Source organism: Chaetodon auriga, chromosome 3, assembly GCF_051107435.1.
Source record: "Chaetodon auriga isolate fChaAug3 chromosome 3, fChaAug3.hap1, whole genome shotgun sequence".
Lineage (NCBI taxonomy): Eukaryota > Metazoa > Chordata > Actinopteri > Chaetodontiformes > Chaetodontidae > Chaetodon > Chaetodon auriga.
The window spans coordinates 19,536,489-19,556,799 of record NC_135076.1 but is presented as its reverse complement, the minus strand read 5'-3'; the positions used below and the strand labels follow the sequence as shown (position 1 = coordinate 19,556,799).

Here is a 20,311-nt window from a genome sequence, read left to right as displayed (position 1 = left end):
CACACAGTTATAGAGATCTATATGCAAGCAATTACAGATGGGATGATGCCACTTTCAGTGAAGTCTAAAATGACCTTTCCATACCCAAACAGCATTCAGTGATAACACTGTAAACATCAGTCAAATGCTGTGTGACCATTGTTGCGTGTTGACTTTTCACCATTAGGAGAATTAAAAGCACAGCTGCTGTTTATTTAATAAATCCAATCAGCTCTTTTTAAAAATACTTTCTCAAGCATACAGAATCCACTCTGAGTTGATTATCGGCATGCTAATTAGCTGAAGATACAGTGATTCATTAAAGCTGAAGAAATACCTTGAGATAATATTTTAGCTCTGTTTTTATCTCTGAGGGCCGTTGATCGGGTAAAGACTCAAGTCAGGACAGAAGCCAGACATCATGTCCTGCCTATTAGCTCCACACTGCCAGGCTCATCTATCTTTATTGGTCATCCATTAGCCTGCATTAAAGGGAGACACAGGATAATAGCAGTAATGATGCTGATGATGGAATTAGACTGCGGGTACACACGTCATCATTGCCGCGTTGCGCCAGGAATCATAAAGAGTTCCCACTGACTCACAGACAAACAGATAAAATAAACGACCCCTTCATGCTGCTAAGTGGATGTGTGTAAATGTGTGTGACATGTGACAGACATAGAGAGAAAAAGAGAACAAGGGGGTCTTGCAATTAAGGTGAAAAACGTCTACGAGGTGTGTGCAGTAACATCACGGCACGTCGACACCCAATCTAAAGGCAGCACCTGTGCCAATCTGCAGGATGGACAGATGCTCGTACAGGTGTGTGCGTGATGATGGCTGGCAGGGGCAGGAGCAGCAGCACACAGACAACAGACCCAGCAAAATGACGATGCCAGGCATGGCAGGGTGGAAAAGATGTTCTAAGATCAGGAAAGCGCAGAGCAAAGTGAAGATATGGGCGTCTGGGTCCAAGATGACACATTCAGAGAAGCGTAAACGTCTTTTATGGGCAACACGCTACCACGATCAATCACAACTGTTTACAGTCCGGGGTAAAAACCGGTTTCCTATTTTGGTTGGAGGCATCTCACCAGTGTTTCTCTTATTATGCCTCTTAATTAGCTCCGCATGAATTACTAATCAACCATGAAGAAGGCATTCACCAATTTAAAAAGTGATAGCCCATGAAATGAACAGCACAGCCTCATAGAAGCACATCAGTTACTAATGCCGCAGGGCCTGAAAACAGACCTTTGACTGAAAGAGAAAGACGAGGAAAAGACAGACATGGAGCACACACACACTCACGGAGGCAAAACTTATTTAAATCCTTCATTAAGTATTTAGAGTGGTATCAGCGCTGGCCCTGCCATCATGCTGTGTATACTCAGTGATCCACCCAGGAGACATTGATCTTCTTCATAAGGAACATAATGACCACCAGAGAAATACTGATCATATTTCAGCACCAGTCAATTCAGTTCATTAGGGCCGCTCCACCTCCTACTGCGGCCCTGTATTGATCCTGCCAGTGTCACCAGACTGTTATTCTCCACTAACTAGATAGGGAACTCACAAAACTGTAATTCATACAGTGGCAACAGCAAGTCGAACAATAGACTACAGGGAACAAATAAGCAAAAATACATAAAAGCACGAAGACTGCCCCATCTGTGTGAGAGCAGCGTGGACCGTCTCTCTCTGTGCCCTTTCTGCATCAGCATCAAATGTCAGACACGACACAAGAAATCCTAAAAGTATCAAGGCTGTCCCCAGGTTTCAGAGAGAATTTTTCTGATGCCTCTAATACCTTTTCCACCGTCTCCTCTCCTCTAATCTCCACTTATCTGGCAGCCAGGTGAGCTGCAGCACATGGCTGGTGGGCAGGCTTTGGTCTGTGGGAATACAGCTCATCTTAATGGTATTTCTCCCCCCTTTTCCTTCTTTTCCCTTTGCTTCTCTTACCCTTTCCTCCAGGGCGGCTGTCAGACAGAGACGGAGGCAGCCAGAGAACTTCTTATTGCTGCTGTGGCTGACAGCAGGGAGCCACTGGGATTGGACGAGCGACCGCAGTCGGCCGTCATGCAGAGGGGCAGCCAGGCTCACAGGTGCGCAGCATCTGACACATAATAGCAGCTACAACCCAGGCCAACCAGCAGCTCGCTCCTCGCTACGGGTTGGGGGAACCCGTGCTGGTGGGGTGGTGGATCAGATGGGAGGGGCAGGGGCATGTTGAGGGGCAAAGTGCTTTGACAACTAGCAGCTTTTACTTAACCACCAACCAGCCAGACACAGACCCCCACCCACGCACACAAACACACAAGTCAAGGATAGTCAAGGTCACAGATCTGAGATCCACAGAATCATTCCTGCAGATTACTGTACACTCGGAGGAGGTTAAGATTGATTCAGAGCTTAACACGGGGTTGGTGCAGCTGCTGCGTCTGAAAAAGCACAAGACCCAGCAGTCGTCTTGTTAGTTGCTTTTTTTTCTGCCATCACTTGCTGCTCTTTTATTACTCTTGTTTTAATTTCTGTTGAAAGAGCTGCGACTCTCCAAAGTACAATAAAACATGGTTATGCCAGACAAGCTTTTCCCTTGTATCCTCATTCTATTTCATGTTTTTATTCATATATCCAAATCTGCCGTTCATCTTAGCGAGCAAATCTAAACTCCAGTCAACAAAATGTAAACACATTTTCATCTGTTTAAACTGAAATAATGTTGACCCAAACCGATTCAAATCCGTGGTAAAACAGTCTAATTTCACATCGACCTGCCAGGAATCTGGCCGCACACATAGCTACACTCCACATGGAAAAGTCGCAGCATCTTGCAACCCATCTTCTGCCATGACAGTGAAAAAGTCAGTCACATATCACGCATCTCCTCTGCAATCCAGATGCAGGAAGCACAATCTGTCACTGCTGAGGCACATTTAGGTCTACGCTGGAGAAAACAGTCAAGACGAATCTGGCAATCGGTTGCTGCACGGCCTGAGACACAAACCCTGACAACAGTCCACCTCTGTTCTCACTGAGCTGAGAGACGGCCACAGAGGATGTTTCGGTTCATGACGTGCAATTTTTACTGTCCCATAAATTAAGGGACCACACGTGCAGAGGTTTGACAGTGTCGTGGATTGATACCCATGAATCTATACTTATCCTCAAGGGGTAATATTTCTCGAAAACTCACTTCCTGACCGTCCTTACTGTTGGATGCTCTAACTGGCTTGTTGACTGTGATTGGCCTGTCAAAATCAGTATCATTCCTTGGTCTCCAATAGAGGTCGGTGCAAAGTCACACACGCTCACACACAGGACAGCAGGGTGGTGTAATGAGTGAGGCCTCGGGTTCAAGCGTGCTGCTGTGTTGAAGTTTCCTGGAGAAAAGGCCGACGCTGCCCTTCTGTAAGTGAACCTGATGACGGAAAGCAGGGCAATTAAAAGGGAAATTTCCCTATGGAAATCAATAATTTATACATTTTTTTTAAAATTCATACATACATTTCTCTACATACACACCCACTGGGCATACATGCTCCACACGTAGATCTGACAGAGGGACTGAGAAAAGGCTGATAATGACCTTGACCAGTGGCAGTGAGTATCTCCTGGCAACGTACGTATACCTGCACAGAATATTAGTGGCAGGTTATCATATTAACAATTAATCTTAGCGGTAAAGCCTTACTGTTAGGAACACGTATGCATACTGTTAGCAGATCCCCCACATGTTCCTACATGCTCTAAAGCAAAGAGGATGCAATAGGTTGTCAATAACAGTGATATAGTGGTTGTTTAGAGAGACAATGTCCTGGCTCCACACACCCACACACACACACATCCACACACACACACACACAGACACACACACAGTCCAAAAACTCAATCCACCAGCCATAACACAGGGACAGAGTGGCATCAACCTCTATTATCTAGTCCCTATGCTGCTAACACAAAAGGCTCCCTGGAACAAAAATCCAATCAGTCCTCTCTAGGAGGATTTGCTCCACAGCAGTGCTCAGCAACACTGGTGGCTCTGCTGGTGACAAAGAAATAATCTCAGAGCCCACAGCCTGTTTACTGCCTTCGTCACATCGCCCTTTTAGAAAGAGGACAGACAGAGTCTACGCTTCTCTGTTGTCATTTACTGTCCTCTGAGTTTAGCACTCTCTCTCCCTATCTCTCTCTCTCCTTTTCTGCATGCAAAAACATGAAACACATGGCTGGCTGTGTGTACAGTGCGTGAAATTACCGTATTTGTGACACAGGGAATATTTACTCTAAGCATTAGCAATATAGGCTTGACAAAAACGAGCCTTCAGGCATATAGGCTCGAGACAGGTTTTAAATAATTGTTTGATGACAAATATTTTCCAAATATTTTCAATATTGTGCTGCCCTTTCCTCCCCCGTCCTCCTGGTTCCTATCTCTCACAGCCCTCCATTCTTTGTCTGGTAAATTATCACACTCATTCTCCATTCATTAGCATGCTGCTGCTTATTTAGCTACGCTGCTGAGAAGCCTTCAACAAAATCAACTGGAAAATACTCAATATGAGGCGGCCAGCGTGCCCCTCTCCCTTCCTCCCTCCTATCCTTCATCTCCTTCTTTGTTTGTTTTATGTGTTTTTTTAAGCACATCAAAATGGAAGCATAGTCCCCCATAATGAAGAGGAGGGAGATAAAATATGCAAATTCACAGAGAAAGGATATAATTAGGGCAATAATAGGAAGTGTTGTTTTCACAGCTGCTCATTTACACAAAAGCCTGATAGTATTTTTTTTTTTTTTTTTTTTTTTTACAAATAATGTTCTTCTCTGTTTTCTTTCTTCCCTCCCTCTCTCCCTCAAGGTGCAAAGTCTTGTGCTCCACTAAAAACAAATCTCTGCAGCTCTCCAGCATGAAAGCCAGTCAAGCACGCAGTGATCGAGCCACCCAGAGATTTCTATCAGCTCAGGTATGCACCACAGGCCTGGATATTAAGCAGGAGGTTGTATACAGGTTGTCTCAGGCCTGTCTTTCCACCTTCCCTGGATCAACTCAGGCTGGGGAGAAACACTGTCTTCGAAAACACTGGGGTAGGAAGAATGTGCAAGAGTAGCTTGCACTTGCTCAAAGTATCAAGGACAGCACAGCAAGAGCTCCAAAAGCGAAGCCTTCTTGACTTCCAAACTTCATGGTTTCTGTTTGCTGTACATAGATAAACTGCTGCCACAGGCTATTCTATTTTCAACAATTAAAGGAGGACTGGCGCAGTGTTACAAATCGGAGGAAAAAAAAGCAGTTTAAACACTTTTGTCTATTTTAAAAGGAGTGACAAGGTCATAATTAGCATTTCAGAGAAATCCTGTGAGCGTGGCTAAAAGGTGCTAAAGACTGGTGCACACAGAACTGCAGCTTATTGGTTGGTTAGATGTTTGTTGGTTAGCTCTAAGATGTGGTTTTATAGAAAGATGGGAGTAGATGAGGATGAAATGACAGCACAATGAATGAATGTAGGTTTCTTATATTTCAGCTTTACTCAAAGGAGGATTGGTCTCGCAGATAAAAATCAGCTGATGAAAGTCTGTACTGATGAACAAAAAGGAAACTGGCATGCACGAGGGGTTAGACTTCCATTTATCTGCAAGAATAAAGAAAGAAAGATTAATGTTCTGACACAAACACGAGTTCTTCAAAGTCAAACAGTAATGGTACCACCACAAAGAGTTTAAATATTCTACCTGAGCTTCATGAAGCAAGCATTTCATCGGACTTAGAGGCGGGAGTGAGACTCTTACTACGCCAATATGACAGAACTCCATGAGTGCAATTTGCAAGAAGACCAAGAAAAATACATCATAGTCAGGACAATAGCACCACCACAACAAAGACATAAATAGATGATATATCGCTATATTGTTTGGATGGCTGCCCAGAGACTTTCATCTGAAGAAATGGAAGCTATTAAATGGCTGAGAGAAGTCCAGGCTGGTGCATTGTGTAAATTAGAGAAAACTCTGTTGACCCCACGTTCACGGTGCAGACAATTTAGTTAGAAGTAATTCCCATTTTCTGACACGTGTTATGCATATGGTAAGGCACTGTTAATGCTGGTACTTCTTGGGAGAGAAAGCGAGGCTCATGGGAGTGTAAGACTTAATTCTCCCTCCTTGTAAACCACAATGAGAACTGAAATAACCACTTCCTTTCAGTTTTCAGAGCATTTGTTTTTTCTTTACAAAGTTTTCCTTTTATTTCAGTTTACGAGGCTGCTGCTTGTTTTGTTTTAGTTGACCGGTTTAAGTTTGGTAGGCAGACAACAAACCTGTTGCCGATAGCTGAGCTTTCTGTAATAACTGGCAATGAGCAGCCAAACCAATTTCCACGGCTCCTTATTTTCCTAATGGTGTGTTTGTTTTATTAACTGTTGCTCCTCCTGGCAATATGAGCAACTGCAAGTGCCATCCCAGTAGGAAACCTCATTTTCGTGTCTACTGTACTGATCAAAGCGTTAAATAGATCAGAAATCTTTATTGCACTATTTCATTCATCAGTTGTAGCCTATATTAGAAAGATGAAGTAACAGCCTGACCTCCAAATCACGGCTGTTTGTCTGTATTTGCAGGTCATTTTGAAGCCGGTAAACACATTTGCTGCCCAGTGAGCGATTACTCCAGCACATTCCTTCAAATTAATTATATTTATTTCATCACTGACTACCAGAAATGGGTGTATAGGTGACTGTAATATTAACTTGCCTTTTCAGTTTTGCTGGCTGTGTGCTTTAATGCAAACTGGGAGGAAAGAACAGTGGGGAGCTAATTTAGAAAGTTAAATTTAGCTGTGCTTGAACTGTTCGTGCACTATGTAAGTATCTCCTGAATACCCCATCCTCAAAATATACATTGAAATTTTAATATTTAATGACTTCATGTGAGGAATATACCCTGACCAGGTTGTTTCCATGGAAACAATAAGGCTAAAATAATTATGGGTGCAGCCATCAGCTCCATGCTTAATAACTTGTTCATGCCTCTCACATGCTAAACTTACAAACTTCATTTTCCACACTGTAACTATGCAGAATGAAAGATGGAGACGGCGTTTGAATAGAGGAGGAGCTGGCTGCGCCAAACGTGACCTCTGACCTCAGAGATATGTATTGTCAGTGGTATTGTCTGGAGGGAGCAAAGCAGGAAACACAAAGAATATCTGGAGAAAGAGAGGCTCTAATGAAGAACATTTCTATTCTGTCCTGACAGAAACAGCAGGGAAATGGAGATACAAAGAGAGAAGTGATAGAGTGAAAAAGAAGAAAGTGTGAGGGGAGATCTGAGAACTGCCTATTATCTCCACGCTGCTTCACTGCTTTAGACACACGCACACACACACATGCTGCACGCACGCATCTGTGCGCAAACCAAAAAGCGTGCGCACCAGTACACACACACACACACTACACACACACACACACAACCATCCCCTCAAATCTGCCCAGATCTCATGAATATGATTGACCTTTTTTCCACTGTAATGCTGAGAGCGCATAAAGGGGAAAGAAGAAACTAAACAGAGGCAAGCAGAGTTAATTTAGAACAACACATTATTGGGTGCTGACTGCAGATATGGAAAAGGACAATCTAATCGATAAGCTAAAAGAATGACAATGGCCTCTCAAATCAATGTCTGCACCCCATTTTCTCACTGTGAAAAGACAAAGCCTTCAATGCAGGTGTTTTTGTTGTTCTGTTTTGTGCTGTTTGCACCTGTGTGTGTGTGTGTGTGTGTGTGTGTCTGTGTGGTATCTGTACATGCTTGTGTGCATGTGTGCGCACCTGGCTGCTGGTGTGGTGGAACAGTTGCCAGGACTAATCATTATTTAGTTGTGGCGGGGCTGGAAAGGTCAGCAGTCTGAAATGTCAGGCTGTGTTCAACAGGAGCCAGATGCAGCCGTGCGCTGCTCAAGTGTCCAATTAAAGAGGGCCGAGTGAGGTTTGAGTGGGTCTGTGTGTGGGAGTGAGAGCGCCTGTGTGTGTGAAAACAGAGTAAAGAGACACTGCGTGTTTGTGGTTGTTTTTTTTCTCCACTGTGTGCATATCTCTGTACCGTATGTAAAGTATAGATGCACTCCATTATATGTGTGACTCATTCTTCACAGAAGCTAATGAACGCCATTAAAGACAGAGGCCAACAGAGCAGCAGGGGTAGAATCCTTATCAAATCTCTTTCTCCCTCACACACAGCGCGTTATGAAGCCATTTGAGCCTATTAGTTTGTTCCCACCCAGCGATTCCTCCTGCTGTCCATGCTATGAAGACGAGACAAAGAGAGGTGAACGAAGGATGGAGGAAGGAGGGAATGATGCAACACAAAAAGGGCAGAAAGAAGGCGACAAAGGCAAAGTGATAAAACAAGATCCCTAATAAATAACGGCAGATAACGAGAGATGCTAAGTCAAACGAGCAGAGGAAGAGGTGCCGACAGCAGGCACGTGAGAGGGTGACAAGGAGAATGGGAGCGAAGGAGCGGAAACTCCTTTAATCTGCAGAGAGAAGGAGAGGATGTCCTGCTTGTGTTTCCCTATCAGAGTCATTCATCTGAAAGCCTCACCTGCTCTTCATACAGCCATCATAATAACCTTCACCGTGTTCAGCGCGCGTGTGCGTGTGTGTGTGTGTCCGCTCACCTACTGTGAATAGTAATAAGCAGCAGGGCAGGATAAAATATGTCTGCCAAGTTAAGAATATAATGGACTTCCCTTCAAGGCCACACATAACAACAGCCTGAATAATGACCTGCAATAATTTACACAGCACACTGAGCTTCACTGGTCAGAGAAAGAAACCTTTCAGTGAGAATAATCCACAGCTGTTTAAGTCGAGGGCCCAGGCCTTCCTATCGAGGGCCCCTCCACGAGTGTAGACTGGAGAAGGCTCGTTCTACCGTGTCCACTAGTGATTGTGCTGAAGTTTGGCTTACCAACAAAAAAGACATTGACAAAACATTGTTGGCTTGCAGCACTCAGATCCCTTGGCTTTTCACAATTTTTTGTCGTAGTGATTCAGTAGAAATTTGTCTGTTTTTGTTATCATTTTAGACAGGATAACCTATTATACGCCCTCATTCTGTTTTTATTCACGATTTACACGTGTCCCAGCTCTTTTGTAATCGAGGTTATAAAAGAGGTTTGCCACTGATCAGGCCTGAATGACTAGACGAGTCAGTTATGATTTCAACAGATCTGACATCAAACCTGGACTTTACCAAACGCAAACCATTGGGAAAAATAGCCTCTGTTACAATGAGACAAAAAAACAGGTAAACCGCCTTCAAAGGCCTCACACATGAAACATGGTGATGCCACATTGATGATGATCAGGGCGATGGGAGACACGTCAGGACTGAGGGAATGATGGGTCTGAAAGTCCACCTGTAACCAAGAAAACAGAGCAAACCGAACAGCCACGGACAACACACGAGTGCCTTCAGCAGACTTTATTTAGTGTCTTAAGCCTGGACATAATCCTGCTGGAAAGACATTAAGAACCAGAATTCACCAGTGTGCCCCAACCAATCTGTCTGAGCTTCAGAGGAAAAAAGAAACTTCACCAAACCAGCCATGCAAAACCGGTGTGGGGTTTGCAAAGAACACTTGGCATTTAGTTGTTGTATACATACATACATGTTATCACATATCCCTTCCTCTTTGGTCTTCCTCACTTGACTCATATAAAGTTGCTCTAAAGTCTGTCTCACATTCTCGCCCTTCTTCCCGGCCCTGTCTCTCTCTCTCTCTCTCTGGCTGCCCTCTGTCAAACTGTGAAAGCCAGGGGCCTGAGCTGAACAGCTGCAACGTAAACCTGCTAAATTAACCCGGTCTCCATGAGCCTCACATATGCATTATTCTAATCAAAGCATATTAGATCATCCAGATACTTTAGACATATGGGTCTCTGCATCCTCCTTGCCGTCCCCATCTGTTTCTCCTCCCCCGTTTTTCGAGTTTCTCCTTGCTTTCCATCTCAGTGGGTCCCTCGTTCTCACAGCTGCCTCTCGACAGTAAGAGACCGGCGTAGATGTCTAACAGTGCAACTACTTTGTGACATGTTTCCACATCCAGTCAAACTTGGAGCAGCATGTGTGTCTGACTGTTTCATGTTACAAGTTTATTCAAACTACTTTGCTCAAGCTGCAAACATATTTTGCCTTTCATGCAGACTGAAAGAAAAATGAAACAGTACAGTCATACGACATGCTCACAGACATTCACTGAAAACACTCCATTCATGGTCTTTATTAAAACGAATGGTTTGCTAGCACATGAGTGCTTCATGTAAGCTGCATGTATAACAGCGTCTCAGTGGTGCATAGGAAGCAGATGTAGCTGTGTTTTGATATTATTTATGAATTGATTGTAAAATGACTGCAGATTCATTTTCATTCAAATGACGAATATATTGACTGACTAATTGTTGCAGCTCTGAATACTGTGCTATATTATAAAAGAGTATATAAAGGCATAAGTGTGTGAGTGTTTCTGGAGTGTGTGCCTGTATGAGCACAAAGCAGTTCAGCTGTTTATGAAAGACTTTTAGACGTGTACACTGCAGGGTCTCAGGAACACACGTGAACGCATCTTGTAAACACATACCAAGTAAAATGTGTTAACATGCACAGTTAAGGTGACATTACATCCCACTTGGGATCCCACAATTACTGTAGGACAGTTATCTGACCTGCTGGTTAATCATTCAACAATCCCAGACTGAGGACAAAGTCTCTCATATGCTCTACAAAACCAACTCTTACAACACACGCAAACACACAAAGAGGGATGTAAGCACATGTACTTGGCATACCCTTGGGGGCACATGTTTGCCCAAATGACTTGCTTGACTACAACTGAAATTCACCAGTTCCATCTTATCCCATTATAAAAGCTTCAAGGCGATAGTTCTTTGACATTTAATACATCACATCCTAACACACAAAATGTTCAAGTGACTGACCAGCAGCCATCAAATCAGCAGTGCTCCGGGGTTTTCCACAACACAAGCACCATGTGATCTGCACCCACTACCCAACAGTTCGGTGTTTGGGTAAAGCAGCATTAAGAAAACAGCTTGTGAGCCTTTTAGCATCCAGAAGTGTGTTAGGGGAAAATACACTGGGTGCCTTACTGGCACGTTTCTGTCAGATCAATACTAAATTAAAAACATGGAAAGTACATTCATGACCAGTGGTAGAGTGGTGTTGAGGTAGAGAGGCAAAGAGTGAAGAGCGAGTGAGGTCATGGGAAGTCAGGGACTTACCAGAGTTGGTGATGGTTAACAGGTCGAGACGCCGTTGTTGCTGCAAGAGAGAGAGAAGAGAGTTAGACAAATGGCATGCAGTTAGTATCAATTATCTTGTTGCAGCCTTGTAGAAAGTCTTATTAATTGAGCTCACATTCATTCAATTCACACCTGGACTTTTTGGTCATTTTACGATGTGCTGGAACTGTAATGTATGAGACATGCTGACAGCTGTAAACACAGCGATGACTGGTATCATTTTGCAAATTTACACCATATAAGAGATGCAGTGTCATTATTTTTACAAAATCGTTTAGGATGCTTCCTCCATGTGAAAACTGTACCTCTGTTAAGGCACGTCGTGTGTAGTTTAGTATCTACTATGAAGAATCTGCAAGCCTGTATAACTATAAGTAGTTTCCAAACACTTGTGTGTGTTTGTATCTGTGTGTGTGTGTGTGTGTGTGTGACCTCATGGGTTTTGATGTGAGTGTGTTTCACAGAGTGTGCAATTTTACACTTGATGTCTCCAGCAGCTAAGAAGGAGTCTAGAGTAGGTGCGAGCTGGCTACCCTTCTCTTTAACCTCCTGCCTTTCTACACACATACATGCACGCACGCACGCACACACATACTTGACTGTTGAGCACTGCAGTAATCAACACCTCAGCCCTCCTCATCTATCAGTCCCTCAGGAAAGAAGATCTTCACATCCTCGGAAAGGATGAAGGGTCTGTGTGTATGTGTGTGTGAGACACAGTATAGCTAGGTCACAGTCAAAGCCAGCTTTTAGGACCAGACTGCATTAATATTCAAGCACCATACTAACCAGTTGCTGAGAGGGATAAGCAAAGAGACTCTCAGCATGCTCCTTCTCTCCTCACATACAGTGCTGCCTGGAGTGGAGCTCTCTGATAGGCTACCAAACACTTATTTTAGTATTTAGCAGATGCTCTTATTCAGAATGACTTATAATATACAATATGAGTGGAAAGGGGCCCACTGGGTGCAACGATGGAATAACAAACACAAGTTCACCAACACCGTAGTAACAGCAAAGACTGCAATGTTAAGAGTAACAGCGCTCTGACAAAAAAAACGTCTTATGAGAGACAAGTGCTCAGGATGGAGATCAAGGTAAGAAGGAAAATATCTTCACAGGTTACGTTAGAGTGTTGTGTTTTGTCTGCCGAGGATAATGTTAAAGGAGTGCTCCAGTGATGTACTGTGACATTACGACCTACCTGTGAGAGACACATCTAAGAAATGAATGGTCAAAGGCAACCAAGGTCAAGATGTTTTTTAAATTACCTAAGTGTGTATGTATTGTATATATTGTAAATTACCATAGGGTATATATCACGTGCCATATTTTTTTGTCTTCTTGTCCTCTGACTTCTTGCACTCTGTCTTGTTGCTGCTGTAACATGTGAATTTCCCCCATTGTGGGATAAATAAAGTCTATCTTATCTTGTCTTATCTTATGTCCTGATGTTTAGCCTCTAGTTTGGGTCAAGCTCCAAAAACACTGGATCTTCGGCCCAAGTAAGATGACTTTGACATGTAAAATTGGTGGTTTGCCTATTCAACACTGTTTAATATTGTGTTGGAAAAAAGAAAATTATAATTATGCACAATTTAACAGCACTTTCATGTATGTACAATGATTTTGTCTGTTTATTTAATGTAAATTTAAACATAATGTATGTGCCATGCAAAGAGCTTGAAATGAACGGACAGACAGACAGAATGCATTTTTCACATTACATTATTGCAAACTGATGAGAAAGATGTGGCGATACTACTCAACGCAGGACGGGTGGTGTGTGGGCTTTGTGGAGAGTTTCAGTTATGTACTAAAAAGGGCGTGTTTTGCTTGCGCTCTGACTGAGGGAGAAAAAAACAAGACGCATCCCTAATAGGAACATGTTCCAGTAACATGTTAGAATTTGGGAGGCTGAAGCTGAGGTATTAGATAGGTAGGTCCATTTGCTTATTTAGCTTTGAGTAAAAATCAGTATACCAGCACAGTATGGTGGGCTGCAGGTTACCAGTTAAGATATGGCTCTGGTGCACTGTGTGCGGTGGAGGAGGTATGGATGCTGGGGTGGGTGACCATGTAAGCAGTAGAGGTCACTGTGACAACATGAGACAGAGCAAGCTGAGATCATAAAGGTCCACCACTACACATACACTCACTCACAACCACATTTACGCACACATAGTCTCCACCCCCCACCTCCAACTCACATCCACGCACGCTCTGCTTCTCCAACCTGTGGAGACCGCTGACTCTCTGCAGTCAGTCAGACATGGAGCCGCCGCAGGAAACAGTAACCTCATACAAACATTTACACCCATTGTTCTGCTGCCGCCCAGGTGATTAAGCCTCCATCACAAGCCTTAACTACCCCAGAAAATACTATATCGCTATGTCTCTATGTAGAAGAAACACTAAATGTGCAGTAGTGTAAATGTAGATTTCTTTAGCAAAACCTACTCGGTCTGTACAGCTGCAGTAACTCACTACTCCCTAACACAGTACCCTTCTTTTTAGACATGTTTTTACTGATTATTTATTATTATTTATTCACTGTCATTATTTGGTTTAAATGTCTCCTATTCATCTCCTTTTTCAGATTTATTTTTCATGTCTTTTTCTGTCTAATTTCCTTGTCTTGTGAATGATACTGTGTGCTACACAAATAAAGTGTGTGGTACTGCTGAATTATAATAAATAGTAGGTAATAAAAACAAATGCAGATTTGTCCAAACTTTATGGAACATGAAAGCCTGTATTAGCAGAGAGGTTGATTCAATAATCACTTGGATTGTGTAGCACCCTCTACTGGCTCTCTAGTTCTCTGCAAGTGAAAACTATGGGAGACTGACTACTAAAGCATAATTTGAAATTATTTCTCATTTAAGATTATTGCATGAATATGAATGACAGCAGATGTGTGGACTCAGGAAAACACACATAAGTGCACAGAACATAGCAAGGACCAAGGCAGTTCTAAACCTGATGACAGTTTAAAATCTATTCTCAATATCCCTATTGTTTTACACACACACACACACACACACACACACACACACACACACACACACACACACACTGCTTATACACAGGTAATGAATCTGTGGTAGAGAATTACAACACACTGCCACTGCTCTGACTTCCTGCTGCTTTTGTTGTCATTAACATGTATAAGGTGCTTAGTGTTCCTTAAGAGGGAAAGACAGACAGCCAGACAGACAAACAGACAGACACACACACACCACACACATACACACACACATACACACACAAAGAGAGAGAGCGGGGAATCTGACACAGAGAGAATTACATTAGCAAAAGCATTTCAGGGCAGAAAATAGGATTGAATTAATCTTTATCAAACACAGCCAAGAGCGGAGAGATCACACCCTGGTTGAAGCCAGCCTCAGAGTGGCTGCCCACTGCCCACTCTCTACCATGATGACACAAAACCCACTGCAACAGATGTAACTTTAAACTGCACTGAGTATTTATAATTGACTAAATGATTGATTGATTTCGTTCCTGTACACCAGAATGGTGGGGTCACCTCACGGGGGCATAAAATGATTGTCAATATCTTTTGGTATTAGAACGCCTCAAAAATACTTTTTTACGGAAGACAGCAAAACAGGCACTAATTGGACCGACCTGATGCAGCAGGCTACACTTGTATAGAAATCCAAGAAGGTTAAATCATTATTTGCAAAAACCTTTCTGGCTCAGGTACACAGATGTTTACCACAGGTGAATGTAGACCGGACCTGCCAGTTAAAGTGTTATTAGGTCAGAAAACAAGGAAGCAGTTGGGAGCCAGAGGTGACGGCCACTCCAGCTGTCACAGTAGCCGAGCCAGCCTACGTGGACTCTGGGGCTCAGCGGACAGCAGCACAGTAAACAATACTGATAGGGACCAAGGGACCGGAGTCCTGAATCATCTGAAAATAGCTACAGTGTTATATGAGAACATAATTAAGTTTTATTTTTCTGGGTATTAAGCTGACCAATAGGCCAGCATCAGTGCTTCTATTCTGCAATGTTTTATGAGAGCAGGTCCTGAGAAAGTTCGATATTTACCTCCGTAAGTGGAAAGATGCAATTTTGCAAAGTCTTCAAACCATTGTAGAATTGATATTCTGACTAAAAGACAAACTGCTCAGTTTCACTTTCAGCTCTCTAAATGTCTTTATCAGATTCCCTTGTTATTAGTTTCTATTAGTCTCTCTTGGATATTACTAGAAAAAAAACCTTCTCTTATTTAATAAATAGACTTCTAATACGAGTCTGACAACCCCCATCCTCCTACAGAAATCTATAATATTGTAATCAGTATGAATATGGTCATTAACAGAACCAATCAGCAGACCAGACAGCAGACTGTGCCACCATCCTAATCTGGGGGGGTCAAATGGAGTGACAGCAGTGGAAAAGCCATTAATGTACTAAACCCCTACTTTATGACTAAATTAAATATTCATGCACAATCTACCCAAAACTCATTTGCCAACATTTCCTCCAGAATTTACTTTTCATATTTGCTGATTGTTATCACAGAGAGAGAGAGAAAAAAGAGAGTGAGGAAGTAGGAGGAAGGATGAGGCAGAGGAGCCATGGGGGTGGGGGGTGGGGGGTGGGGAGGGGGGGGTAACTAAAATCCTAGCCATCATTTTGTAGCTCATTTCAAATTAATTTAAAGCCAATATGGCTAAATTACACTGCCACAGCCACCATCCAACTATGATGTGCACAGTTTTTAGTTTTTGATGTAGCTGTGGGATGAGAATACTATAAAATATAAGCTCCATAGGCAGTGAAATATATTGCGTGGGAAGGTTTATTTACAGACAACAATACCCTATTATTATTATTATTATTATTATTATTATTATTATTATTATTATTATTACAGTAGTAGTAGTAGTAGTAGTGGCATTAGTAGTACTATGAATAGTAGTAATAAGTTATTCTACATTAATCACGTTGACTGAGATCACCATGAATTGGACAAACCTTGGAAGCAGAAACAAGCTGTAAACACTGACATACACCTTCAAATGACTGCTTGGCAAACAGTTACACAGCCGGATAAGGCACATTAGCCACATTAGCATTCATTTGTGTCTGGCCACAAGGTTCAATATTTGTCCTCTTTTCAGCTCTGTTTTGATCTCCACCAACTTCTGAGGGAAATATGTGGCCCTTTAGCTGCTAAATGCTCCACTGTGTTCACCAGCTAGTTGCTTACTGTGTTTGCTGGGCAGGTAGTGTGAGTGGACCCAAACTGCCAAAAACCAAAACAATGAGCTGAAAGACACTGACACACTCATGATGGACTGAAGAGTTGAGGGGAACTGCAGAGTCCGGTGATGATTCTCTGTGTTTTAGTCACTACTAGCAACCCCTGTCACATACAAGTTGTCATGTGATCCATTATAAATGATGACTACAGCTGCTTTATGGAATGGACACTGCTTAATATGAGCATGTTTTGTCTAAAGGCAATGCTGACATTATGGCTTGGTAAGTGCATTAGTTATTGCTGTGTGCTGTGATCCAGGATTTACCCTTCTGTTCTGTTGATGAGGTCACAAACAGGAAACAAGCATCTGGATCCAGTCCCACTGCTGTCCCTTGTGAACCATAAACACACTTAGACACACAAACATCCCCTGATCATATATCCAGGGTCAGGGCAAGGGTCGCTGGTTGATGGGGTTGTGAGTGAGAGAATCGCTGTCAACAGCCTGACTCATCCTCCATCTTCCTCTGGTCCTCTCATCTCATCTCCGCTGTCTACCTCATCTGGCATCTCATCTGAGTCACTATTTCCACTCACAAAGCTAAAAACCCGCCACACACACACACACACACACACACACACACACACACACACACACACACACACACACACACACACACACACACGCGCGCACACACACAAGCACGCGCACTCTCACACACGCACATACAATGCCTGGACTCTGGCACCCCAGTCTGCGTGTCTGACTGCATCTTAGTCATCGTCCCTTGGTAACAAAGAGGGGAGGTGAGGTAAGAATGAGCTAATGGGATGGGCTTTTTATGTTATGGGTGTGGCTGTCTCGCCAACTAAGATCAAGTACATCATAATGTCAGAGGAATACAGGTGATCAGGATGGAAGGCTTCCTAAAACCACAAAATGTAATAGATCAAGATTAACACATTTTCATATGAATACAATCATGTCTTTAATTAATATTCCTAAAAATTTATCACAGCAAATATTAGACCTATAGATACGAATATTCGTTGGACTTGCCAGAAGAATGATAATCCAGTGAAAGTAGGAAAAAAATCCCTATTTGTTTCTTTGGGAAAATGGCCATGCGCCAGTAGAAGTGTGATCGTGTCTCCACTTGCATGACAGTGTAAGGGAACGTGTGCTGTGGATCTCAGCAGAGGAGGGAGAGGATGGCAGCAGAGGGGATGGAGAGCAAGCCTTTGTTGCGTGACCAGGAGCCCTCGGTTAAAAATACAACAAACCAAATAAAAGATTTATTCCTTCTGAGAGCGGAGAGCAGCTTCCTCTTGAGCAGAGGGAGAGGACAGCCACGGCCACCTGCACAGGGCACACAGTCCTCCCTGCTGCTGCCTTCACTGCACTCCCTCTAACACTGTGAACTGCAGTAATCTGATAATGTGCGCAACAGCAGGCGTGTACAGATGATGCACGTGGCTGATGCTGACACATGAATATGCAAGCATGCAGTCAAACACACACATACTGTATGCATATGGCACACAAACACGCACCATGTCATTTCATGCCATGCCACTGCCTTTTCTCAGAGACGTTAAAAACATGATTCAATTCCATCTTGATTTCATTAAATATTGATGAAGACCAATTAAAAGAGCAGCTAGGCTGGCTGTGAGGACCCTTTCCTCCATCTTTCTTTCATAGGCAGTCTGTCAGGTTGCCTGCTTTTTGAACAAGGACCCCATGGGTCTAGGCTGTGTGACCATGGCACCCCACTTGTCTCACTTGTCTCTTTTCCAATATTCAAAGTTCCACTTTGAAGGGAATAACTTGACGCAGCTGGCCAAAAACGGTCCAGCAAGTTTTGTCAACTAGATGATAACAAAATACCCCCTCACACATCCTCTGAGGCTAAGGTGGCCTCACTAATGTCAGTATGTTATTAATGTTCAACTGACAGTGGACAAGTTTGTCAAGTGCATTACTGTCTGTGACAGCCAACAGGATAACAAATCTCTTCCCCTTTATTTAGAGAAGCTCTGTGTTGGTTAAGAAAATGCAATAAATGTAATCTCCTGGCTGTATAAGGTCTTCTTAGGCAGAGAACCACTGACTGGGAAGTCTCTGTGGAGCACATGCAAGGACTGATGGCTTTACACATTAAAACACAGTTACTGTACATAATATTTTGTGTTGAAAACAACTGTGCTTTCCAACAACAAGTCCAAGGTTGCCCCAGATCTTAAGTCCTGCTTTATGATTAAAGGCTTTCATGTCAGGAGGAAATTAAGAACTACAGAAATACAAAAAGGAATTGAGGGGGAAGGCAGAAGCAGAAAAATGTGAGTGAGGTTTGGGGGGCATGAAAGGTCTCTCTGGATACAAGGCACCGCAACGACAGGCAGTCACCGATGGTTATAAACTGGGCCAGAGTGCAGAATTTGTTCTTCAACAGATGTGAAGAACAGTTCACAAAACATTTCCTGTTCAAGTCTTTGCCTCCCTCTTCTCACCAATCTGTGGGTCCACAATCAGGTAAGAAGGCAGCTGAATAGGGTCACTGTGAAGAAGGCTGCTGGCCTATGCGGCATGAAGTCCAGAGTAGTCAGGGCCTGTGCAAGTTGGCTTTGTGTGATGATCCGGTACAAAGAAAAAGGAGTAAGAACAGGTGGACCACCAACTACTGACTCATAGTAGGAACTATCTCAAAAACAGACTACAATATGTGATGCTACAGGCCTGCATGTCTGACATGGTGGTTTTTAGAACAATACCTTCACACTATTGGGACGGCTTTGCTCCATCTCTTTACATCTAATAGTTACCAGTACCTATGTGGAGTCAGGATGTTCCCGGGCCAAATTGTCCCTCTCTTTAGCCTGATGGTGACCAGATGAATGAGTGCCTAAACAATACCGCTGTTCATTGACTTGGCGAGGTGAGGTATTATAATAACCTAGTGCTCTTATGAAATATCTTATCCTCAGAGTGGGTCCAGTTTCCAGACACTACCAGTTCCCCACCATGAGTTTATACGACGAGCAGGTGATCAGAACGTCTCAGTGCCTTCCCCTACGCATGCTGTAACATGCAGTCACATTGAGGTGACCTTTTCATTCCCTGGACAAACGCCATCATAATGAGGATCTCCACAGCATCTGGTGTCCTGTGCCTCTCACCCTGAACAACTCCAGAAAAGGAGACTGGACAATCCCAATGCCCAGAACTAGCCTAACTGTTCAGTACAAGAAGGCCTCTGTCTTTGTCTGCTGGTCTATGGACATGCTGGTTTTTGAGGCTGAGCCTGCTGGGCCTCTGTGGACCATGTGGCCATGAGGTAGTTGCCCATCAGCTGCAGGCTGGCTCTAGAAGAGGGCCAGTGTCTGTCTTGTCAACAATCTGGACATGACTGGTTCCTCTATAAGAACAAGAGCAGTTGTGCAACCACACTAGTCCAAGTATCACCTAATATCAGTTATTGTAGGTGTGTGGATTTGGCGTAAAACTGCAGCCAATAAAATTAACCGCAATTGTCCAACTGTTGTCCAACATACTGTAGAGTTTTAGTTTTGCAATCTTACTTTGTAAGCTGTCATGTCTCCTTTTCATCATATCTATCAGGCGTTACTGTGCATATTAAATGTTAAACATTGTGTGTGTGCCTCTGCATGACTGTGCATGTCTCCGTCTATGTGTGTGCATGCATGCACAAATGGGTAACCTAAGAGCTCCTGCTGAGCCAAGAGTTTCCTCTGTGACCT

At 43.2% G+C, this 20,311-nt stretch overlaps 1 protein-coding gene across 1 annotated transcript in view; it reads right to left on the bottom strand.

Annotated features, from left to right (window-relative positions):
* agbl4 (AGBL carboxypeptidase 4) overlaps positions 1-20,311 on the bottom strand; it is a 262,639-nt gene that overhangs the window by 74,788 nt on the left and 167,540 nt on the right. The window contains exon 6 of the mRNA XM_076725999.1: positions 11,290-11,329. Within this exon, the coding sequence (XP_076582114.1) occupies positions 11,290-11,329 (40 nt within the window). The remainder of the gene's footprint in view (positions 1-11,289; positions 11,330-20,311) is intronic.